The sequence below is a fragment of the Melospiza melodia genome, chromosome 6, assembly GCF_035770615.1.
Source record: "Melospiza melodia melodia isolate bMelMel2 chromosome 6, bMelMel2.pri, whole genome shotgun sequence".
Lineage (NCBI taxonomy): Eukaryota > Metazoa > Chordata > Aves > Passeriformes > Passerellidae > Melospiza > Melospiza melodia.
The window spans coordinates 16,278,812-16,304,167 of record NC_086199.1 but is presented as its reverse complement, the minus strand read 5'-3'; the positions used below and the strand labels follow the sequence as shown (position 1 = coordinate 16,304,167).

Genomic DNA, 25,356 nt, shown 5'->3' with positions numbered 1-25,356 from the left:
AATTTGAAAATACTTGTTAGGTATTTACTTGTTACGGAAGGATAAAATAGAAATACTTAGCATTGATTTCTTCTAGCACTACCATGAGTTGAAGAGCTACCATTGTCCTCAGTGAGGACTGCAATCTGACATTTGGTGCAAGAGATGCTGGATATGTGTAGATCCCGTGGATTTCAGTGGCAGTGTTGAAATTTTTGAATCCAACAGTACTTCTGTGGTCCTGTGTCCATACCCTGGCCTGTCTCTAGGCTGAGACAAGACCTGTTGTGCTTCATCACCTTTGCCCTTGTCTCTGATTTCCAAACCCAGCCAAAATCAAGTGCTGTAGCCTAAACCCTTAGTGAAGACTGGTCTGTGAGGACTGTGAGCCTCAGGACTTGGATGAGACATGCTAAATGTGACTCAGCCTGAGAGACCCTTGTAACCCATGACTTCTTAAGGTGAAACAATAATTCTGTTTGAAAAGTCAATTTTGCTGGTACTTAAGGTCTGTTCCTGCTTGACTCCCAGGGAACGCTCTGTAGGAGGAATCAAATTCAGGTATAAGGAAACAAAAAGGTATAAAAATATCCACTTCTACTAACATCTTTCACTGATTGCCTGTGGAGGCGTTGTAGAGGAGGTGGTCACCACTGGAGATTTCACACTGTTGCATGACTAAGTCTTACAAAGCTTCACATCACCTGTGCATGACTTCAGTGGTAGAATGGCCAAGGCTGTCCACTCTGCTACTAACTTCCTATGTATCTGATCTATGAGGTGTGAGAATGTGTTCTTTCATTTCTTATCCCCAGCCTGCCATACTGCACAGTGCCTGTGAAACAGCACCGGTGTTCTGTGCACAATTGTATCTGGTGTTGCTGCATGCATATTGTTAATCAGCACATTGGGAAAAAATGGGAGGATTATGCAGAGGCATTACTGTGCTAGCCCTTCATGCTTCTCTGAAACGAGACTTTTCCTAGCAGAAGGCAGATCACCTGAGTTTGAGGCATCTATTACAGTCTCCTTTTTTTCTGCTGAGTACCCTGATTTGCACAGACCCTCCCACAGCAAATTCAGAGGAAAGTTTTGAGCAAAATAATAATTCAGAGGCATTGAACACTGTGGAAAATAGATGCCTTCATGAGGATTTTGTTGCTTTGCTGCCTGTAACTTGTAAGCCCTTAGTTCTGGAGCTCTGCAAATAAGCAAGTAGAGCACCTCTTTTGAAGGTGTTGAGAATGGGCATTTGGTGCTGTTGTACTACTGGGACATAAAGGATTTGCAGGGAAACACTTGAAGGAGGGACATTAATTTAATTTAGTTCATTGAATATTTTGTAAAACAGTCATAGGACAACTGAGACTCAGAGCCAAGTCAACAAGGTATGTTGCCTTTCTGATCTGTAAAATACTGAGAGTATATTTTTGTCTTCCTGCAAGACCTCTAATTCAAAAGACTCATTTTTAGCTTATAATGGTTGTTTCCAGAAGGCTCCTTCAGAACTTTATTAACTGACACTCTGTTTGCTTGCAGGTGTTTGGAATCCATTTTAATAAGTGGAAACTTGACAGGAAGTTAGGCATCTACGTGCTGCTTCTTTATGCTATTTTCCTGTGTTTATCGATAATGATAGAGTTCAATGTCTTCACCTTTGTCAACTTCCCTATGTGCCGAGAAGAACTTTAAACCACAGCAAGGAGAGACACTGAAATTCTTCTGATTACACATGCTGTAAATGACAGGAGGCATTTCACATTTCTACCTTCTTTCCATCAATAATTTGAGTGTCATTCCTGCTTAATCAGCTAACGAGCACTTTTACCTATATGGAAGGAGAGCATACCTTTCTTTTAACATGCTAGCTGAAGGCAACCAAAGCATTTTGCTCCTCTTTGGATATTGCTGCTCTGTCATAAAGCTACATGGATATTACACAGAACTCTAAAAGGACCTGTTCCTGGGCATTCTGTTGTGGTTTTCTTTCTCCTTCTGCAGACAATCAACCACCACCATCACGGTTAGCAAGAGGATGGGAGAAAAATCTTCATAGTTCTTTTGGTTTTGACATTTATTTTCCATGGAAGGATAAGAGGCAAGTTCAGATCCTTTCTTGGCTCAGTCAGAATATTTAAACTACAGGACCAGAAAGTCCAAGGCACATATCATGGCATGCACTGTTGAGGATCATTTCCCCCTTCAAGTGCTCTGCTTATAGAGAAACTGCACTGACAGTTTTTGATGGCAATGCTGAATATTTATCACTCTGTTCAATGAACAATGTGGCAGAGAAAGAAGAGGAAATGGTTGTATGTTGTATCACTTGTGATGATGCACACTAGAAGTCAGAGTAACTGCATACCGAAGAAGAGAATTTACATGCAGAAATTCATACTTGAAAAATATGTTTTATTGTTAATAAGGAATGCTGTATACATAGATATAAACTGACATTTGTGGAATATTACACCACAAAAGAAACTTTGCATTGGCCATTGTAAGCCCATTGTGTAAATTTAGAAGAAGCTAAAGAAATAAAATATAACTGGGTGCTCAGTAACTATCAGTTATTGTTATCAGCTGGGAGTGGTAGCTGAACATAATCCAGACTTTTTGACAACAAAACCCACCCTGATTATGATTTGGTTTGATTCAGTTTGATTGGTGAGAGGAAGAAGCTTATTTCATCAGTCAAGAAGCTGGTGTATTCTTCACCATTTTTTCTTATTCCCAGAAGCTTAATGAAGATGAATGTCTGACACGGAGCAGTGCAGATAAGAGTCACCCTGACAAAAGCAAGTCTGTCAAGAGAATATGGTCCTTGATTTGATTGCATGCAAATTTTGAAGCATGATATACTTCTTTTTAACCCTGAGTAGAAGCCAAGTTTTGATATCCTTTCCACCAGCATAAATCTGATACAAGTAATTACTCTGGATATAATTGACAGCAAGATCCGGCCCAGAGTATCAAAATAGCGGGTAACATTCCACAATTTAGCAGTGATATAATTGCAGATCACTGAGACAGCGTATTTTGAATTGCTACTAAACTATAAAAATATTTTGAAGCTGTATGTGAATGATCACATAAAGTTTCTGAAGAAGCACAGTTACTTTATACATAGATTTTTAAAATTTTTTAATGTTTATAAACCAACCAAACCTATCAACTAACAGTTGATGTGTTTTTAAATGTATTAATATTTTCCATTAAGACTAAATATAAAAAAATGTGTCAATGAGAATTACTATAAAATATTAGCAAATAAGCACTTACTCAGAAAGTTCCTTCTTTTGACATGTATGACAATTATGTTTAGCCAGCTGACATGCAGAATACTGTTTACACCAGGCAATGAGTTTACAACTAAAATGATTTCTTAAATTATTTTAGAATAAATTGAGGAGTGTATGCTGCTGGTGGTGTTTTTTTTAAGAAGTGGGTCCATTCAATGTGATTCTAAAGAGAAAAAGAGCAACACATTTGTTATTTGCTTTACATTTTGTTACAAATGTCAGTATTAGTATCCATTTAGGGTTTCTTACCTTAATTAAACGGTTGTGTCATTAAGCTAAGAACTAAAGATGGACACAATTACAGCATTACTAAAATGCTTTATTAAATAGTCAAGAATGGCAGTAAACACATTTTATCTCAAGTATGCCAATGACCCCATTTCCAGGCATTCACGACGTTTTTGCTGCAGTATAAAGCTGAGGAGATGGAATTCATGTTCATCTTGAAGTCTTCTGTTGCAGAAAAGCTGTGAAAATGCAGCACAGTGCTGCACCACTGTAGGAATAGCCCTCCCTAGTATTCCTCTCTCCCCTGCTGTCTCTCAGGAGGACAGTTCACTGCTGAAAATCTGGGGATGACTTAGATATGAGACTGAAAGGAGCAGAGAGAGAGGCTGAGTAAATGAGTTTTTTCCTATATTCTGTTTTTGTGGTCTTGGAGAGCTGTCTCCAGGCAAACATTTGCTCTCCTGTGCACAGTTCAGGCAGCTCAGTTGTCTTTACATAATAGAAGAGTAGCTCCAAAGCCTGATTTTGAATGCATGGTGATCAGCTGAGTTGACAGGGATAAGGGCATCAAAGTTTATAGTGCCAGATCTAGAAAATTGTATTGTACCCTCATATTTCTGAGCCAGGAAATTTTAGAAGAGTATAGGCACCATTTTTTTCTGTAGCAGCTGAATTTCTGTCCAAATATACATGAATTTTGTTTGCTAATTCCCTAAGTCCTTCACACATAATTTAAAATTAATCTGCCTAATCTGAATATCACCTGCTCCAGAAAACCAGTGTTGTGTTTTAGCAGAAACAGAATCCAGAACGACCCTTACAATGTGTGGCTAGTTCCTGTCATCTAGAGCTCTCCCTGAAACATAAACTCACTTCAGGACAATAAATACTGAATTCTAATGCTGCATTTCATGGGGTGTTCCCATCTGCATCTACTGCTATGAGACAAGTATCATGCTGTGCTTGTCATCATAAATAACATTAGTAGGATTCTCCTTTGACACCACCACATGACCAAGGATGTATTGTTTGCCAAAGAATTATGAGATGGTCTGTGATGGCTTTGATGACACATGATCATATGAAGTACTTCAAGAAGCTCCTAAGTAGTCCATGTCCATATGCTAAAAAAAATAGTTACACACTAAGCCATGCAGGTAAACTGAATGTTCCAAGAAAGATGTGATTGACAAATTGTTGTATTTCAGATAAACCCACGTCAGAATGTATCAGTAATTCAGGAGGCTATTACTGAGTAATAACAGACTAGTGCCTTTCACATGTACACAAAAAAAAAGAAATTAAAAACATTAGCTTGTGTGGTCAGGAAGCCATTAAAAATGTTGCCATTTTCTAGTCAAGCAAAGGAGTGATTTGTGCTTGGCTCTCTGCTGTTAGCACAGCTCTATATTGAGCTGTTTGGATTGTATCTATAAAATTTTGCAGCCATTTTGTTTCATTAACCATTGCAAAAGTTATCTGGCTGAGTTTGGAATGTATGTCACCATGTTCTGTAAGTTAATGTTCAGCTCAAGAGTGAAAAGAAAGCTGGTGGATGTGAGAGAGAAAACTGTTAGTGTGATCTGAAATTTGCCAGCATACTAACACTGAAAAGTAACACAACTCAGAAAAAGATATCCCATATCCAGCAAAGCTTAACTTCAATAGGTTTGATTCCATTTAAAGCTAAGCATCTATCCAAGTGCCTTGCTGGATTGTGTCCTAAGATGACAGCAGAGTATGGTTTCTGGGTTTCTTATCATAGTCAGTTCTTTCCATTGGTTTTGTGGTCTAAAGATTTTATTTCTCTGTCAAATTAAAAGATTTGACCAGAATCTGTGGGCTTCTGCTCTGCTGATACCACTTTAGATTTCCACTCTTGTAAATAAGAGAACTTGTTCCTTGTCTCAGACTTCTCAACTGTGCATCTTCCCTTGTGTATGAGCAGGAGCAAAACTGAGTTACAGCTGGCCAAGGAGGGCTTTCAGCAGCTCCTTTGAGCTGCAGATCCCCTGGAGTAGCACAGTCCCACACAGACCCATGGAGTGCAATCCTCTCTCTAGCAAGGAACTGGGAATGTTTCCATTGTGTTCAGCAGTGTTTGATTCCATTTATTTACCATAACAATTGAACTGCATTATAAGGTATTGCTTGAGTAAAGATTTCAAGCTCAGGATCTGCATGTCTAAATCTAAGGAGCTCTAGGTATGGTTATCTTAATGTCTCTTTGATGCTCTAAGGGCTTCTCTCTGGGCTGAAGTCTAACCTAGAAGAGCACCTTAAGTCTTTCCAACAGGTACAGCATAGTCAACCATCTTTTTCCTGGCTCAGTCTTTGGTGTGCCAATTTTATTTTGTTTTTATATGCTTGCTACAGCTGTAACAAGCAAAGTTAGCTTCTGGTTTTAGGTTATATTTGTAAGCTTTCTGTCAACATGTAAACAAATGGCAAAGGTCTTTACTAATCTAATACTTAGCAATTATAGAGAAGATTCTATTCTCTCTTTGATTTCCCTTGTGACTCTGCTTTAATTGCACTTGTTTCTATTATGTGTTTGCTCTAGGTGCACAAATGCCTCATGAGTTTTGTTGTCTTCCTTTCTTGCATTTCTTTCAATTTTAATGCCATTTACTCGTGTCCCGCTGTTAGTTGGTTTTGGTAGAGTTCTTTAAGCTGTAGAAATACTGTCTGATTATTCATGCCAAGGAAAGATCAGATGTATGTAATACAAAACAGACACTAAAATAACTCTGAAAGCCAAGTGAAACCAAAGAATCTTCCTAACTGAAGATTGGAGCATAATGTTCTGTCATTGCAAGCCTCAGATCTCTCTGTTATTTGTGTTTAAACATTCAGAAGAAAATCTCTGCAGCTCATACATTTGCTGTGCAATTTTCTTTCTATTTCCATGAGTCTGAATGCCACATTTTTCTTTTTGTTAGATGGTGACATTTATGTGATGGTTACACAGGTAAATGACAGTGTTTAGTTGCAGCAATTCTGTACCAAACCTGTTATTATTCCATTGAACCTTTTGGAAAAGTCTGTATGCAAGCGATCAATGTCCTGCTGAAGAAGGGAATGTCATTCAGCTGATGTGTGCATTCCACTTTCTGACCTACTGTGTACATGTTTAAAAGCCTCTTTTTCAATAACTTGAGCACTTTTCTCACATTTTCCCCCATGTGAGGTCCTGATGGTTTTTCCCCAGAGAAGTCCGTGAAGTCCTGTGCTGTCCAGTCCTCTCCTGACACGTGAGATGTGTGGCTGCTTCCCCACAGCCAGGCTGTGCAGTGATTGTGGCAGTTTGTTCATCATGTGGCTCTGCTTGCTCCCATCCATTGCACTGTCTGAAATGAATAACTATGGGAAATTAATGCCAGTTGGATATTTTCGTAGAAGAATTGCCTGTTGCAATTTCTCTTTTTTTTTTTTCACTTGCACAAAGAATGTAGGCAATCATTGCTGTCCTGTCACTGAGATGATCTTGATAAACTTGAACGACAAATAAAAAGATTGGTTTATAGCACTAGCCATGGTAGCAAATTCTAAAGGTATCAGAAAATGTGAAAACCAGACAGATATAATCTCTAGAAAGATCAATAAAAACTGAGATGCTTCCTTTCAGAGAGTTTTTGCAGAAAGATTATGGCCTTTATTCATATACCAGTTATGTATGCAAAGAAAACTTGTAAATCTCCTTCCCCAGCAACACCTGGGTTTCAAATGGCTGTTACTGCAGCAAAGTTATGACCAAATTCTTGCCTTCACATTCTTGGGAGTGGTGCCAGTGTTCCTTAGTGTCCTGGTAGTTGGCACAAATTAGTATCAGTGGAACTGAGCATAGAATTTGGCTCATGGTATCTCCTCCATTGCAAGAAATTCTTTGAAAGCGTTTATGGTCACTAAAATAACTTCTGAACCTTTTAAAAACCTGTGTTTCATATTTGCAGTGCACCCTTCAGAGGTGCAATACCTCTTTAAATATTATGAAAACTTTCTAGAACTGCTTACTTTGAAAACAGAAAGGGATGGGTTTGTAAACTGTAAATAACAGAAATCTCTCATGTTACTTATTTTTTCAATGACTGTGACCTTATGCACTGTGAATGCTCTGTGATATGGGGTCCATTGTACAGATAAACATGTCATGAAATCCAAATGGATTTAATGTGATAATTTGTTACAAAATGTTGGCATGATATTTGATTATTTTTGTTGTGAGAATTTTAAAAAATAGTTAACTCAGCATTTATAAAGATTATAGCACTCAGTATTATAATGCACTATATAAAAATATGTACACTATCAATAAATTATATAAACAAGAGTGTTTCCTGGTTTTTTTCTCAGATGACTTGTAGATGTGAAACATTCTCATATATATTGTTGAAAATCTAAAATTTCAGACATGTGCCTACAAATGTTAACTTTTTGGAGAAATCTGGACCCTGCTGAACTGTGACAGAAGGCCCCACATTCTGTGTGTTCTAGGGAGTATTGCCTGGATCAAGCCAATTTTTGGAGTGAGTTAAGTGTATTGGTTTGATTTGCAGCAATTCTGAAACACACAATTTGCTCTTTTGGGACCAGAAAACTGAGAGTTCAGTTTGCTGAGAACACAGTTTGCTGTACTGAGGCACTGATCCAGAAGCAATTCTGGCAACCTCAGAAAAAGCCCTGATCAAGAGCATTTTGGCTGCCGCATCCTGTGATATTTTGGTGTCCAGCAGGTTCACACTGAGTGCTGCATGCTGATGAGAGGCTGGAAATAAGGTGCAAAGGCCACACACAGTATTATTTTCCTTTCCCAGTTCCCTAGGCTCTGGAAATACTCCTTACCCTGGATTTTCCATTTCCAGCATGCCTGCAGTCCACCTCAGGGTGCGGGAGACTCCCAGTATATTGTGTATAGCCTGTGCTGGGCTCAGGAAATCTTTAAATGCATTTCTTGGAAAAAGAGGAGCTGAGAGTTTATTTACCTCATCTCATGGCCTGGTGTGTTAACAGGTTCATTAGACAAGAGTCTTCTCATGAATACTCCTAGCCAGTTTACTCCCAGGAGATGCAAGTTAAAACAAAGCTTGAGCTTCTTTTTTTAAGCACTGTGCGTGAGACTGGAATCCCTACTGCTGTATAAACCTGGCATTAGCCACTGTGGGGCTTTTTGTGCATCTGCAGAAAAAGCTCCTGGAAGTGGAGAAAAAGGATAATTCTGCATTTTCTGAATTTTGAAAAAGATTTCATTCTTTAGTGTATGCTAGGCTAAATTTTTCTAAGCTGGGAACAGAAGAAGATTCCTTCTTTTACACAGAATTAACTTTTAAAAATCAGAATCTGAATGTGAAAAGTGCCTGTTCATTTAATCCTTCCATCCTTGACACTGCGACCCATCATGATCTGTTATGTAATAGGCTCTATAAAAGGCACATAATCTCTGGATTAGTGACACAATAGGCATGACAGTTCCTGAGGGCTCCTATCACAGGCTATATTGTTGATGTAGCCTCTCCCTCCTGTATGGAAAGCAGAACTGTGCTGTAATCTGGCTATATTCTGAAAGCCCTTTATTGTAGCTCGAGTGCTCATTGTACTTAATGGCTTCCCCCATAAGCCATTTTTAAACCTTTCCAACCCAGCTGCATGAAATGACAAAAAAGGGCTGCAGGATTCTGTGGCTTCAGATGGAAAGGGTGAATCAGTCCTAGAAGAGAAATAAATTCCTCCCATTTGGCTTGGATTTATCACAGAAAAATGTCAATTTGAAGTAACTGGATATGATTTTGTCATTTCGATCTTTGTAATTTTTTCCTTCTAAAGCCTGATTCTAGAACACGTTGTCACATACTAAACCTGTCAAATCCTCAGCTCAAAAAGACACCTAGCTTGAACAAAATTTGTCTTCTTTTTCATATTTTAAATATTTTACAGAAGTGCTGAGCATTTTGCAGAAAATATGGGACTTTTAAAATTAAATTGGTCAATATCGTTAATGAAACAAATCTCAAAACTTCAAATTTCTGAAACTGCATTCTTTACATTGGAAATAGCATGAAAGTTTTCACTCAAATCACATGAAACTGAGATAGCACCAAAATACTGGAATTTTGTATTCTGTAGTTTTTGCCATTTTTTCCTGGACCTTTTTATTTGTTCTAATTTTTTTCTTCTTCCCTAAAAATATAATTGGAATTTTCTAACTCTGTTGTGTTCTGCATTTGCAAAATCTTAAGTCTTTGCCTAGGATGGCTGCCTGTTTGTGTGAGCAGTTTTCTCTGTGTGAACAGATCCATGCAGACAGCACAACCTTGCAATTTTTTTTGTCTCAGCAAACCTTTTTTTCCAGCAGAGCAAGGGCAAATGCTGAATGGGCCTGGTCCCTGCTGAATTGCAGGGGAGGGAAGTGTACTGGGGTAGGGTTGAATTTGTGTGATGCATGTAGGAGATTGTTCTCATGCCAGCACCTGAGGTGGATTTCAAAGGTGCCCTGCTGGTGAGTAAATCTAGAAGATTTTTTTCTTGGACCTCTGAGCCCAGAACCTACAGAGGATTCAGAGCTGAGATCTGACCAGTCTGCAGTAAGGGATGAGTGAATCTCAGCCAAACAGTTTGTTTAAGCGGACTAAATTGTTCATGAATGAGTTTTTTGTTGCCTGCAAATGACTCCAGGAGCTGGAGCAAGGAGATCCTTAATATAGTAGAAAAGAGCATTACAAGATACAGTTGCTGAAAATTTAAAATTAGATAAGGCAAAAAAATCAGGTGTGGAATTTATATGATGGCAGCAAGTGAGCACTAACATGCCTTACTTAGAACGGTGGTGAATTTTCCATCATGCAGTCTTTCAGTAAGACTCTTTCTAAGATAATAGAGTTTCTAAGATAAATCCTTGTAAAAGCTGGAAGATAAATTTGCTAATGTGAACTGAAGTTATAGTCTTTATTTAATAAAAAAAAAGAAGGGAAAATTTTGAATTGTGTTCCATTGAAAGTGTGACTTTGTGACGGTAAAAGTCTCCCTGACACTCTCTAGCTTAGCCAGCAGAGTTGGCTCTGTGGTCTGCACTGAGGTCCAGTTTCCCTCTTGCCAATACACTGACAGCTCCCTGGCATTTGCATTTCTGCTCTGGACTGTGTATCACTGTCTATTTTCAGAAGGCTGAGAAATTCCTTCTAAAGATAAAGGGGGCAAAAAATTACTTTCGTCTCCCACTCCATTCCATCCAATTGCTTTTCGCCACCTCTTCTTTCTACTTCTGCCTTATTTTTTCCATTGTGTATTCTCCTAACATAAAATACTTCTGGAGCCACAGGGCTGCCAAACAGGGGTGCCACCAGCCCTGTCTGGCAGCACATCTGGCAGCCCCAGCCTGCACATCTGGCATGTGCTGGGTCAGGTTTCCCTCCCAGCAAAGCCTCGATCGCTGCAGTGGCTGCAGGTCAGACGTGCCCCGAGCCCCACTGAGCTTCCCAGCCTGGAGAGCTCTTCCTCTGCCAGCATCACACAACTTAGCCTTAGCTTTTACTTTAACTGGGAATGCTCTTGCACAACTGCCCTCTGCCAGCGTTAGACATTTCGTTTGCTCAGGTCCTGTGTAAATAGAAAGGTTTCCAAGCTCCATCTGGTTCCAGTTACTCAAGCAGTAGAAATACACATGCTTCAGGAATTTGCAGACGGAGGCTTACTGCTTTGCTGCCTTACAAAATCCTTTACAAAGTTCACTGTGCTCCGTTGCCTCCTGGTATACCTGTAGTCTGTTAAATGATTTCCCCTGAAACCCTCCTAGGTTAGAGAAACAAATTAGTTGAAAGTCTCAGGCCCTTCTTTCTAATAAGGTTAACCTGCTTGCGCTACTAAATATGGCTTTATAACACACACACACACACACACACACTCACACACACACCCTTGACCACCAAAGACTGCCTCTTCCTGAAATCCCCCGTTCATATAAATACAGGAAGTAGAAATAAGAGAGGCTAAAATCGGATCTTCTTGGTAGTTTGCTTTCATTTCAGCGCTTGTTTAGTCCTCTGCCCTTTGATACTACTGAGCCTGAAGCTGGTTTTAAACATCTTCCCCCTCATGCCCTTGAAATACCATCTCAGTACAAAACCTGAGGATGTGGAAGTTCTGCTCAGCGATGGGAAGGAATTGCTTTTCTGACCGAGGAACTCTCAAGCCACTGTGATACAGAAAGTGACTTAAAAGTTTGCTGTAATGATGAAAACATCAGCAGGAGAGAAGGGAGCCAGGGATGACTCAGGGTAAGTCCTGAATCTTTAGTGACTGTTCATTTTTAATAACTGTTGCTTTCCCTTTCCTACTTAACAAAGAGTTCTCGGCTGCATGTGTGAGCTGACTGCTGAGTTACTAGTTACACAGTCACAATGGTGTGGCATGACTCTGTTCCTTTAACTGACATGTTCAGCTGAAAACAAACTGCAATAGCTTTATTTAGCTTGAACCTTAGCTATTTAAGGAAGAAGGGTAAATCCAAATCTACAGTTTGGGGCAAAGGACAAAAAAGGGGACTTCTTTGTTTTTGGAAATGTGACAAAGCTTTTCTGGGAGGCTTGCTTTGTTTTTTCTCAAATGCAGAAGTGGATAAGGGCTTGTCCTTATGAGCTGCTGGTCACTTCAGTGCCTGCACACTGAGGTGTACACAAACCCTGTCCCCACGCTCCCAGGAGACTTCAAGTGCACTTTCTGTCAGGAAAGGACTACAGGCTTCCCTTGCCTCTGGTCAAAACACTGCACCTTGCAGGACCAAATCCCGGGAAAACAGTGGGAGAGAAAATGGGTTTTGATACAAAGGACAGTCAGCAAGCTACTGGAATTCCAGGATAAAGCTGGAATCCTCCCAAGGCTTGGTTGTATCACAAAGCCCATGCTGAAGCTGGGCATTTCTGTTTCCTGTTTTAAACAAGCAAGGGAGAATTACATAGCTGCTGAAACTGTCAGTCACACCCCCTGCCCCTTCCCCCTTGGAAAACCATAATAATACCAGATACTGAGACTTCTTCTTATCTGTCTAACACACTTAGCCTGTTTTCCATGAACAAAGGTTTCAGATATTTCTGTGATGGATGCAGTAGAAGCGGCTCTGTGGATGGGTAGACAGATATGGGATACTTGCAGTTCCAGTTGCAGGGGGTGCTGCCCTGCTTAGATCACCCTCAGTCAAAGGGGGAAATTGCTGCTGGCAGGGCACTGTGTGCTGGTTTCACTGTAGCACTGCTCCCAAACACACACATGGAGGGGCGGGGATGGAGGCAGGACCCTGCATTGCAGTTCTCACTGCTTTTGCCTTGTTCAGTTGTTTGCTTTAAGTGGAACAATGCCACTCCTGATTCAAGGTATAATTCCTCAGTTCCATATAATGTTAAACACTCAGGGACAAAGATCACACAGCTGTCAGGAAAAAATGAAAGCATCCAATCCTTGTAGACTGGTGAGAGGAACTTACTATTTGTACTTTGCAGATATTCCCTGCATTTGTGACAGTTAAGATGTTAAGTATGATAGACTGGAAGATATATTTGTTTGTCTCTTTGTGAGATGTCTGAAAGGAGCCACATGCTTGCAAAGGTTTGTTTTCTGTCTAGAGTTGCAGGGAAAAGTGAACAAGCCACATACCCTAGATCAGGACTGTAAATCAAGTGGTTGGAGGAATATTGAAGCATCAGTGGGCATGCTGCATGCATTCTTCATAGGTTTTTTGAGCATCTGAACAATTTAACAGAATGACCTTTTATTTCATTAACTGATTGTCTTTATTTCCAATCTATCTGCCACTCATAAAGATGAACTTGGCTATTTTAAAATCTATTTTAACTCTTTCTGTTTACATGCTATGATATTGCTGAAGATCCTCAAAATTACATTTTAGCATGCATATATTGTGGCTTCCAACACATTACAGAATTAGAAACATTTCTAAGTTGTGTTTAGCTGATTTCCTGTTATGGTTACACTGAATTAGGTGCAAATTACACAAAGTATTTGGAGTTCATCGCTTTCAAAATAAATGGTGCTGCTAAGGCAAGGTGCTGATGGAGAACCTAAACCTGATTTTAAAATTCTCTACACCAAAATTGCATGTGAAACTCCTGAGATTGCCCCTCTGTTCAGCATAGTTTAACATTAGTTAATTCCTGACCCACACGGATGCACAGGGCTTAGCTGGAGCCACGCTCGGGTGTCAGCCTGGAGTAACCCCAGAGCTGGAGCTGGCTGAGCTCAGCATCCATCCCAGGCTGTCAGAGAGGCAAGGCAAGCTTCAGCTGGTCTCCTTTAATTGTGGGGGAGGGAGGGGGAAATGTCTGTCAAAGTACCTGGTAGCACAGGCCTGTGAAGCAGCTGTGGTCGAGGGAGCAGTGCTGCTTAACCTGTGCAAATGAAACAGGGCCACAAGCATCACCCAGTATGGTAAATACTGTAGCCACAAGCCTTTCCCCTGTCCATTCTGTACCTGTCTAAACTATCTAATGTGATTCTGCCTACCTCCAGAAATGAGATCCCTGTACCCAGCTGAAGGGGACCATGAGGGCAGTGCTTCCCTCAAGATCATCAGCTGCAAGAGTTTTGAAGTGCTTAGCTCCTCTTTGCCTGCACCCAAAATGGTATAAATCTTTTTGCAAGTGAGGATGATTACTTGAGCAGTAAAGGATTAGCAGATGTGAGCATTGCATAGCTGGTTGTGCTAGTCACATTTTCCTAAATAGATATTCTGTTAGATACACACAAGCCAGGGAGTGCTATGGAATGCAGCTCTTTCCAAATAGATTAATACACACATGCTTATGTGTGTGCCTTTCCCAGACTTTCTATTAGCTTTTTGCTGAACAGAGAATGTATTTGTATCTGAGTAAAGGATTTTTGCCTTCTGAATTACTGGTGCCTTTAAGAGGGATAAAGTGTTTTTAGTAACTGTAATCACACTGTGTGATTAATATAAAGTCCTTGTCTTTATGAAAGGATCTCTGGGTGGTTCAGGGATATTAAGCCTCCCAACAACCAGCTAAAGACAGGTACTGTTACTATAGGAAGGGAAACTGAGGCACAAATTAATGGAGCTGATTTGATTGTAGTCACTTATGTCATAGCCCAATCCCCTGGATCTTTGTTGAGCAGTGAAACTTTGGTTTTCCTCAGACCATTCTTTAAGTTTGGGGTGATGCTAGGAGCAGAAAGCCTTCTCTCTTGGGTGGATGAGTTCCCTGCTGGATTATGGAGCTAAACCAGCTCTCCTCGGTATTTACACAGCCTCTACAGCTGAAGCAAAAAAGCTTGTACTTTGGAGTTTTTTGGTGTGTGGGGAGAATGTGGAAAAGTCCTCTTCCTGCAGCACCCTCCATGTCCCTGGGTGAGGAGGAACACACAACCCCACCCTGAGAGCTGCTCTCTGAGGCAGGCCTGGAATCCTGGCTCTGAGAATGCTCCTGCAAGAGGTGTGGCTGCTGGGAATTCCTCTGGGTCTGTGTATCCCTGGTAGGGTTGGGACCCCTGTCTTACTGCTTGAAATTATCTCCTGACCATGTTAATTAATACATTCTCTTTGTTTTTGCAAGGCTAATGAGTTGTTGGGGAATTTCAAGTGCTTTGTTGAAAGCAACTGAATACAGAGAGCCTTCTGGATGCTGGCAAAACTCTGCCAAATACAGGGAATCCACACGGCTCACATACATCCCTCCCATGGTCCTCCAGAGAAAGCCAGTCTTTTGAAGGCTCTCTCTTGTACAAGCAGCTGTTGGGCAGAACAGAAAGCAGCTGCAGCCCCTTGTGAACTGGATTGAATTTTCTGCTGCTTGGAAAAATTCACCAAGGAAACAGAGAGAGACCAACAAATAGCGAAGTCTGGAGACAGCACTGCTGGCTACCTGCAGCATGGTTCTGCAAATTGCTAGCAGACTTCCAGGCAAAAAAAGGTTGTCACACATACTTGGCTAAATGACAGCCTGGGACCCAGCCCAGCCTTTCATCTTGCCTGCCAAGAATCTTTCTCTTCTCTCTTTCCTTTTTTGCCCCCTTAAGTTCTCTTCAAGGAATGTGTCACTCCTGACACCCTCCACAAAACAAGAAATTGAGCAAAGCTCAAAGCTTCTTCTGCTGAATCAACACACAGGAAAGAGCTTGGCTTTGGCCAATTTTCCTTTCTGTCCATAGGACTAAAATGTAATACAGAATATTTTTGTGTAATTGTGTCCTGAACTCCCATTCTAATCCTTTTTGGGATTAGAAAGTAGTTAATTTTAGGCTGGATCTCACTGATAACCTTTCTAGCCAAAAGGGAAAACAACTGTTACCTTCCCAGCAGAGATGGGTCCTCAGTGCTGGAAGGCCAGCAGAGATTGCAGGAGGGGCACTGTGAGCAGCAACTGAGACAGGGATGGATGAGGGCCTCGGTCCCTTGGCCTGGCACTCTGCTGTCTCCCTTTGCTATTAGGGCTTCCTGTCTAGATCTAGTCTGCATTTACCCTGCCTGACTTTAGGTGTTTATTTGTTGTGTCCATTTAGGAACCCATGCACCCATGGTGATCTCTGTCTTACTGGAGAAGCAGCACTTCCAGGGAGTGGTTCAGGGTGACTGGTGCCAGTGGGCTGAACCAAAGTTTGTTTGAGCCATGAACCAAATTTGTACATGGCTCACCAAGCTGAGCAGGGAGCCAGGCCAGAGAGCTGTGCCCAGCACTCACCTTCTCTCCCCCTCTGGCCCCCTGAGTCAGAGTGCCCCGGTGTCACACAAGCCACAGCAGCCTGACTATAGGGGTGGCTGCAGCACAGATGTTTTGAGCAGGACATGACCAAGACAGCCATGTTGTGGGTTGTCTTAAACTGTCTTGTGGTTTGAACATCAAGCCTGTGGCTCATGACTTACCTACATTTTAGCCCTGGTGACACAGTGACCATAAACACAATTAAATAAACAAGCTTGAGGCCCCAGCAGTGGTTTGGTGGGGTCTGGGGGAGCTGGCAGGTTTGTCTTGCTGCTTGGCAGGATCTGTCATCACATGCTGAGCTGCCAGTCACTGCAGGGACAGTTTCTGACACTAACCAGCCCAGGCTTTAGTCCCAGGCTGTCCCACCAGCACAGGGACATGCCCACCCACAGGACAGGTTGCACAGCTTAGCAAACCAGAACCTCTCCCACCCTGAGTTGTTTCCAGGTGTTCTGGAGGGATTCACCACTAGAAGGTGGTGAGAGACCATGTCCTTTCACCACCTTTCCATATCTCTGAAATACCCAAACAAGCTCTTTTCTTCTTCCTCTCCTTCCCTCAGGAAGGCAGATGTCTAACCTTGCCCCAGTGTAAATGCAGGCAGGGATCCCATCAGCTAATAAAGCAAGAAATAAACACATTTCCTTAATGCCTAATCAAAGTTAATGAGGCATATGAAATTGCTGCAGTAAGTCTTAAGGAGGACAGACCAAGAGAAGGTTCACAGGTTTAGATATTTGTTTTTTTCACTAAGAGTACCACATAGTGAAATCCATTCACCCTGGAAGGAAGTCTTACCCAAGACATGAATATTTGTGTGTAAGCAAGCCACTTTGTGTGGTGCCTTATAAGAGACCTCAGAAGCCCTGTGCCGTGCTCCTTCGCATACTGCAGAATGAATGTCCAGTGGATTTATTTCCCTTGGCAAAACAACCATTTCTAGTTGCAAATGAAGACTGAGATAAGGGTTTGCAGATATTTCTTAGTGCAGAGGAAAGCTGCTCAGCATTATGCAAGTGTGTGTGGTTGGCCTCTCATGTCTGGTGTGCCTCAAGCCTACACTCCATCCCTCACAGGGTGAGCAAGGCCATAGCTTTTTATCTCTAGTCTGATGCTTCTCTAAATATTCTGTCCAGGTTTTTGGCTCTAAGATGTCATGCAGATTTCAAATAATTTTTAAAATAGATATGGTTTGAAATAGAATGGCTTTATGAAAGCTAAACTGCAGTCTATTCTTGATGAAGTTTGAATTGGAAATTTGTCCCCTCCCCCTTTATATTCCGTTTCCTTTTCCCCTCTTTGTTAGGTGATTACAACATAGAAAAGCATTCCCTGGCTTTCCATTCCCATCTTCCTTCCTGTCCAGATGAGCTGGAAGGGGGCAAAACCTCTGCCCACCGCCTTGACCCTGCAGTACAAGCAGGGGTGCTCTGTGCTCCAGCACTTCAGGAGGTTTTGGAATGTGGAGAATCAACCTTTCTCTCCAGGCTGGGCTCAGCTGGGCCCCTCTTGGCAGGGTGAGGGAGGTCTGGGGTTTCTTTATGGTCTTAAAGCCTAAGAAGTTGTTTCTCTTCTTCTCAACATTTGCTTCTGGTTTCTACATTGCACAAGCCTTTCCAGAGAAGTTGGATTATCCAACAAACATGTTTGCAGATTTTTGTTTAGGAAAATGTCTGTTCTCTAGCCACTGTGACCCTGCCTAGGCTGGTGCTCCAGCAGCTCTCTTCTCTTTGCCCTGAAAGGGCCTTGCAGAAGTATAAATGATCCTTCATTCCTGCACACAAAGAAAAACCTTTAGTTTTGCTGATATGCTGACATTCCTAAGACAATAATTTGGGTTTGAAATAGGCAAAGGACAAATGCCCTGAAAATCTCTGATTGTAAATGTAGGGGAGAACAACTTATCATTAACTGACTGTTGTTAGGAAGGGAGCATAGCTAATAAAACCTGCAAAGTGGTTTTGAGTTGACAGAGTATCTATTGACTGAGTAAAAAGAGAAATACAGTCGATCTTTGTGAGGCAAATTGTTGTCTTCAAAATATATATGTAAAATAAATACAAAATAAATTTGCAAAAATAAATATGCAAAGTTACATAAAGGCAGCAGTACAGTTTGTGAATACCAGCCAAGGCATACTGCAACAATAGGATGTAATGGCCCCAGTCCAGTGTGGGGCCACAGGCAGGATATCCCATTATTCCACTGGTGTTAATGATGCAGGAAATGGCCAGACTGAAAGGGGAAGAAAAGCAGGGGAATCTTTGAAAGAAGGGCTCTTCCTTCAGGAAATTTTTGCATGTTTGTTTTTTATGTTGTTTCTGTCCATGCTATGGCTGTGAGTGTGTGTGAGAAGGTTTGTTTGTTAGTAGAGCTGGCCTGGGAACTATCAGTTATGAGAATTAGCTTGTACTTTTTGGGGGTTTCATGCTTATGCAGTTCTTTATTGTATGTATGACTTTGTGTATATTTAAATAGAGGGGCAGACCTAATGAATGTAGGAAACAGAGAAGCTGGGACTTAATAAACATTTTGTTACACCTCCCCACCCCTTGAGAGAACTCTTTGCTGAAAGATTGTTGACAGGAGGGTCTGACAGGTATATTGCTGCTGCTTCTCTATAAGCACTTACAATTAATCTTGATTAATTTAGGATGAAGAAGCATTGGAGGGTTCATGGGAAGCACTGCAGGCACCCCTGCCTCTCTGTTCCTGTGTTACTGGGCCCTGCTGCTCCCACCCTTAGAGAGGCACCGCTGTTCCTGAGCAGCAGGTTTGTGCTCTGGGGAGGGTCGTGGTTACACACCCTCACAGCACCAGCAGCTCTCACCCAGCAAGGCTCCTCCAGAGCGCACCTGACTGCTCCCCTTGCAGGGGGGCAAGGCTCTACAGAGCTCAAAAGCGGATAATCTGCGGTCACATCCTTTGCCTGCACTGTGGAAGTAATGAGGAAAATCCGTGTGTTGGCTTTAAACCCAGTGCTGGCAGGAGCCAGGGCACCAGGGCTGAGCAGAGCTTGGTGATTCTGCTCCCGAGGCTCAGCTCCCCCAGGCCAGCCCGGCTGTCCCTGCTGAGCCCTCCAGGCAGCCCTGCATGGCCACACAGCTCCTCCAGTGCTGCTGACCCACCGGGCCTTCAAGCCAAGCCGCTGCAGAAGACACCAGCCTGGTGTCATACGTGACCAGAAAACTCAGTGGCTACTGGTTACTTAATAAATTGACACATGATTTACAGTTCTTCCACCTGCACAAGTGGCCATGAAACCTTTTTGCCCTTGCAGTGTAGTAGAACTTGTTCATTTTTGTAACTTCCTCTGTTGGTTTTCACTGGTGAGTGGTTTAAGGGTAGGTGAGCTGTCCCACACCTGATCCCTCTGTGCCTTTAATGGAGCTCCCCAGCAGGGTGGTGACTTGTTCCACTTTGGCAAACTTAGATGGACACACAGGGCTCAGATGCATGAAAACCTGCTAGCCTTCACAGAAATGGGCATTTGGGAATCCCTGGCAGGTACAGAAGAGCTCACTTCAATTGCAGAGTGCAAAATTCTGCTGAATTTGACAGTGCCTGTAAAGGAAGGTGGAGTAGGGGGAGACAGAGTTCTGCTGACCTGTGAGGTGTCAGAATATTTAGGACACCCTTGGCAGCTGGCACAGCTGCTGCATTGGCTATTAAGCTTGGTCCTTCCCAGGCTGAGCTAAGCTAGGTGTGCAGAGCATCAGCTGCAGACCAAAGAGTAGAAGGGTGGACAGTTAGAGGAGGAACAAGGGGAGCATGAGCAGGAGGAAGTGCTCTGCCAACCACAGGCTTTCCACAGACCACAGGCTGCAAAGCACAACTTCCTGAGCTATAAGCTTGTCACCAGGGTGGACCAGTAACACCAGCATTCTGCAAGGCAGGGAGGACACTGGACAGGCAAGCCTGCCTCATGGGACATGTCCAGTTTCTCACATCATTTCCATTATCCAATTTTTCTGTACATCCAAGACCTTACAATGTAGGAAGCTCCCATGGCTTGCTTTACATCCTACTTCTTTTCCCCCCTCGTTCTACCTGTCAGACAACAAGAAAGTTGTTTATTTCTGACTAGAGGGTCACAATTACCTGGGTGTGATCCCTGAAGATCTCAAGAACTTCTATAAGAACTTCTCTTTCTACTTTTGGGTTTTTTGTTGTTTGTTATTTTATTTCAGTTTGTTTGTTTGATTTTGTAAGATCCCCTGGCTCTGTTACGAAAAAGCACTTATTAAAACCTGAATTTTCTGCAAGTCAGGGTTCATGTTTGGTGCACAAAATCAGCTTTTGTGCTATGGTTTTTTCAATATATTTGAAACCTTTGCTACCTTCCCATCTTCCTAATACTCTGTTTTATGATGAAATGACCCCAGAATTTCAAAAATATGTTGGAATTCTCCCTGCAGCTAGGTTGGGTTTAGGGTCTCACTTCCACCAGCTGTTGGAAGAAGAACCCAGCAAGATGACCAAAGGCAGGCCCAGAGGGTAAATGAATCCTTCTCCATCTCAGATTAATTTGATCTGAACTGGTGAAGCGATCAAAGATGGGCTGGCTTGTGAGTGCAAGTACATGGTATCAAAAATTGGCCATTTCTAGGATGGAAGCAAAATGAAGCTTGATGTCCTCTGGCTGTGGCTCTGCATAACGTCCCTCACAGTGAACTGAAAGTAACAGCACACGAATTCACATGTCCCTGAACAAAGATTTTTAATAAGTCTCTGCAGTTTGGACACCGAGCTACCTCCATTCAATGTGTTCCTCAACACCTGTCTAATCAGAAGTGATACCAAACCAAAGAAAGCATTGGCAGCTCTGTTTCTTGCAGCGGGTGAAACCTTGTACTTGCTGTTCATGTAACTCCAATTATTCCTGTAAAGAAAGAAGGTGACCACAAAAAAAAAGGATATAAAGATCTGTCTGTATTGCCAGTGGCACAGAGCCCTGCAGCTGGGTCCAGCTGGGTTGGTTGTGACACTGGATGTAAACCAGCCCTGTGAGTCCTCTGTCAGTCTCACCCATCTCCATGAATCCCCATGCTCCCAGCTCTCTCTTTTAACCACAGGAATTAACAGCACTGCCTATCAATTTCCACCAGGACTGCTCTGTTGGCTTCAGCAGCTTCCATCTTTTCCTCCCGCTTCAAGTGCCCCTTATAACCCCTGGGCTTGAAGGGTTTCCACATGTCAGCCTCAGTCCCAAGCTGGTTTATCCCAAATGGTGTCCCTTCAGGTGCCAGGCAGCTCTGGTGCAGAAAGTTGCTTTATCACCTGGCACATGGAGTTTGTGACCGTCTGTATTTCTCCCTCAGTATCAAGCCAGCTCACGCACATTTTAAGACCTGTGGCTCCTGCTCTGCTATAAATATTTATATACACTTGGATCTCCCTCCTTGAGGGCAGCACAGCAAACCCTTGCTCTTTCTTGATGTCTTCTTGTTTTCAGAGGGAGAAGCAAAAGCAATAAAACATAATAATAAAAGACTAGCTCCTTAAATCTGGTCTGCTTAAACAATACTAAGGCACTCTGCCATTACTTATCAGCGCACTATAGAGCATTTGATTGACAATTTAAGATTTAATTTTAAAAATACATTATGTCTCAGAGCAAATGTGCAGGAGTGAAGAATTAATCTGGCAGTCCCTGCTGCTGTTTCACACAATTGCTGTGTGTCTCAGCTGCCTCAGGGAAACTCAGAGTGACCAGCCACATATAGTCCAGCCAGGAAGCCCTTAGTGTCAGCAGGATTGTGACAATATTTTTGAAACCCCTTGCAAAGGTATGCTCAGGCCTTCACCTGCACAAAATTCAGTGGATTATATCTCCTTGCTTGTCTGCTGACTTCTGGGAATATTGAAGTGGCAAGTGTGGCTCCAGGTTTTTAAAGCAGTGAGTCATGGCGGTCATTACTGCAGTGTACAGTCACTGTGCAATAATTCAAACCACCATTGTCATTATTATTGCCTCCAACAAGCAACCTGATACCTGCTGCAAGCCCGGGGCAGGTGTGTGGATGTAATCACTGTGCAATTAATTAGCCTGTGCTGCCACTCGGTATGCAGCACACAGCTCCCTGCTTCCCAGCTGAATCCAATTTAGCAGAACCACTGCAAGATTCAAATGTACTTTGCAGAAAGAACTCAAGAAAAGAAAAGAAAAGAAAGCAGGCAGCTCTAGGGACAGATTTTCACCTTCACGTCACACCTATCAAAGTGAGCACCTACCTGCCTCTATCAGCCAAAGGGTTTTGCAGGACTGTGGGACAAGGACAGAGTTTTATGTTATTTTTGAAACTGAGGCTTTAGAAGTCCTCTGTTGCATGAATTCTGAGTGAGCAAGCTGGGAAGGCCGGCTGCTCACCATGGCAGCCCTGGAAATTCCTTCAACTGGCAGCACAGCGAGAGCCCAGGAGCTGCCTGGGCTCCCTCCTCCCTGCGCAGCCACAGAGCTCCCACAGAGCCAGATTAAATTGCTGGATTAAGCATTCCCACAGCCCCATCCAGATCTTTGTGACAGCTGTGCCCAGGACAGAAGTCAAGCGTCGGTGCCGTAACTGCGTCAGCCGGCGTGTCGTGGCTCAGGACATTGCAGCTGAGCAAGGCCAGGGGGCAGGCACTCCCCTTCCTCAGCCAGCACAGGTTTGAGTCAATACAGTGTGTGCTACTGCTCCAAACCCAGCATTTTAAGGGATTTGGGCAATGCAAGCCTCTTCTTTTGGGAATTTATCCATCATCTCTTATAACTCACTGGCAGGAAAGGTCTCACCAAACATTCCCCTGATTCCATATGATCTCCTTAATGACTCTTCCTGCCTCTCCTTTAGCCAGTCTCCCCTTTCACTCATCTGTGCTTTCCTCCCTCTCTACAGGTACAAGAGCCTGCTTAGCTCCTTCCAGGCTGGTCTGGCTTTGAGAGCATACCTCAAAAGGGCCCACAAAATATTTGACTGCCTCTTCTGCCAAAAAAAAAAAAAAAAAAAAAAAAAGCCTTATCCACTGCCCTAAATTTGCTGCACTGAAAGACTCCACACACTGAAATAATGAGATTTCCATTAGGGCAAACTTTCAGGCTCTCACTTTTTCATCTTGTATGTCTAAGTTTGGATCTCTTTTCAATTTTCTATCCATTCTCCAAAATTCAGAGCCTACATGCAGCCACATGAGTTGGAAGGTCAGTTCTGTTATTTTTCCTCGCCAGTGTGCTCTTGTTGCCAAAGCCCAGCGGGTGCTGTGGGCTCTCAGAGGTTGTGCCCATGGTGGGAGCAGAGGGATGGATGCTCTGTGCCAGGGTCACTGTGTGCCTGTGCTCAGCAGGTCCAGGCTGGCTTGTGTCCCTTTCCTGGCTTTGTGGATAACCCTCATTTCCCTGCAGGCAATGGGATCCCAGTGCTTTGCTGGCCCCACCTTACATAACTAATGGCTAACAAGATTCCTCAGGCAGGAGCTATGGCCGTGCATGTCACCTTCTGGTGACACAGCAGGACATTATCAGCATTGGCCTCCTTCTGACTGAGGTTTCACACATCATTCTGATGTGATCAGGTTCATGGCTTTGTGACTAATTAGGGGAGCAATTTTTGTGTTACGGAACATTTCATTATATGTCAACTTTCCCTTCAATTCATTACTTCTTTCACATTACTGAGCATGAATATTGCCATCCAACACATGTTTTCCCTTCACATGGTTACAAGGCTTTTTTTTGGTTGTTTTTTTCTGTAAAAAAACCCCAAGGGATGACTCAGGGTAACTTCCAAAAGGATATTCCACTGTTTTACTCAATTTGTTCAGATGATATTGATTAAAATCACATGCTGTTAAATCTAAAAGAAATTCCCTCACCTATGTGACAAGCTGGGCTTTTATCACAAGTAGCGCTTCACTTATTTCAATTTGCTTTTCATAAAACACAGTTCTCTCATTCCTACTGTCTTGACTATGATCTTAAAAAAGGATTGATTAAAATCAAGATTCTGTGAAATAATACCTTTATCTACAACCTGACTTATAAAGGCACCTGTATTTTCTGAGAAAGCTGTCTGTGAAGGGTTGAAAAAGAAAAAAGCTACTAAAAAATAAAATCTTTGTATTGCTTTTGGGATACAAAAGCTATTTTTACACAAACTGACTTTTGGGACAGACCTGCTGTGTTAGGTTAGGCCTTTGAAATGACTCTCTTTTAATAGTTTAAGACTGACCTTATTTGAAATGTAGTACCTTAAGATCTGTATCTTTTTAAATAAAAGGAAAAGGAAAAGTATTTGAAGTAAGACCAAATCAAAAGGGAGAGTCCCGTTTTCAGTTGTGACCTCTAAGCAGAAAAATTAGAGCAGCAAAACATTTTTGTGCATTTTCTTTAAATGCAAAATCAATTAATGAAATGAATGACAAGCCTGTATCCTCATAAGTCCATGGCTTTACCCCGTAGAGCTCTTGTGACCAGACTTTTCAGCACAAGTATTTCCACTGCCTGCAGAACTAAGCACATGGATAAACTGACTTTGTCAACTCAGCACCAGAGCTTGAAGGCAGTATTTATCACCAGTCTGCCATTAGACTGCTGTGACTGTGCTCACAGGGGTCTGAGGATGAGGGAAGAGATGAGGATCTGACTCCATGTTTCAGAAGGCTTGATTTATTATTTTATTATATATATTATATTAAAACTATACTAAAAGAGTAGAAGAAAGGATTTCATCAGAAGACTGGCTAAGAACAGAAAAAGGAAGAATAACAAAAGCTTGTGTCTTGGATAGACAGTCCGAGCCAGCTGACTGTGATTGGCCATTCATTAGAAACAACCACACGAGCCCAATCACAGATGCACCTGCTGCATTCCACAGCAGCAGATAATCAATGTTTACATTTTGTTCCTGAGGCCTCTCAGCTTCTCAGGAGAAAAAATCTTAAAGAAAGGATTTTTCAGAAAATGTGTCTGTGACAGACTGCAGGGACTCCTCTGCTGCATCGCTGCTTTTGAAGCCATGAAACATCTCTCAGACCCTTCAGCTGGAGGGTGGCACCCAGGGGACAGGCATGCTCAACCCTCTGTGGCCCTGGGCACACCTGTGCATCCCTCACCTGTGTCTGTGCATCCTTACCTGTGTCTGTGCATC

The 25,356-nt window shown here is 42.4% G+C and overlaps 1 protein-coding gene across 1 annotated transcript in view; it reads left to right on the top strand.

The window, feature by feature from the left end:
* The window catches only part of LOC134419726 (ras and Rab interactor 3-like), a 149,949-nt gene that overhangs the window by 76,955 nt on the left and 47,638 nt on the right, over window positions 1–25,356 (top strand). The window contains exon 17 of the mRNA XM_063159363.1: window positions 1,519–1,667. Coding sequence (XP_063015433.1) covers window positions 1,519–1,667 — 149 coding nt within the window. The remainder of the gene's footprint in view (window positions 1–1,518; window positions 1,668–25,356) is intronic.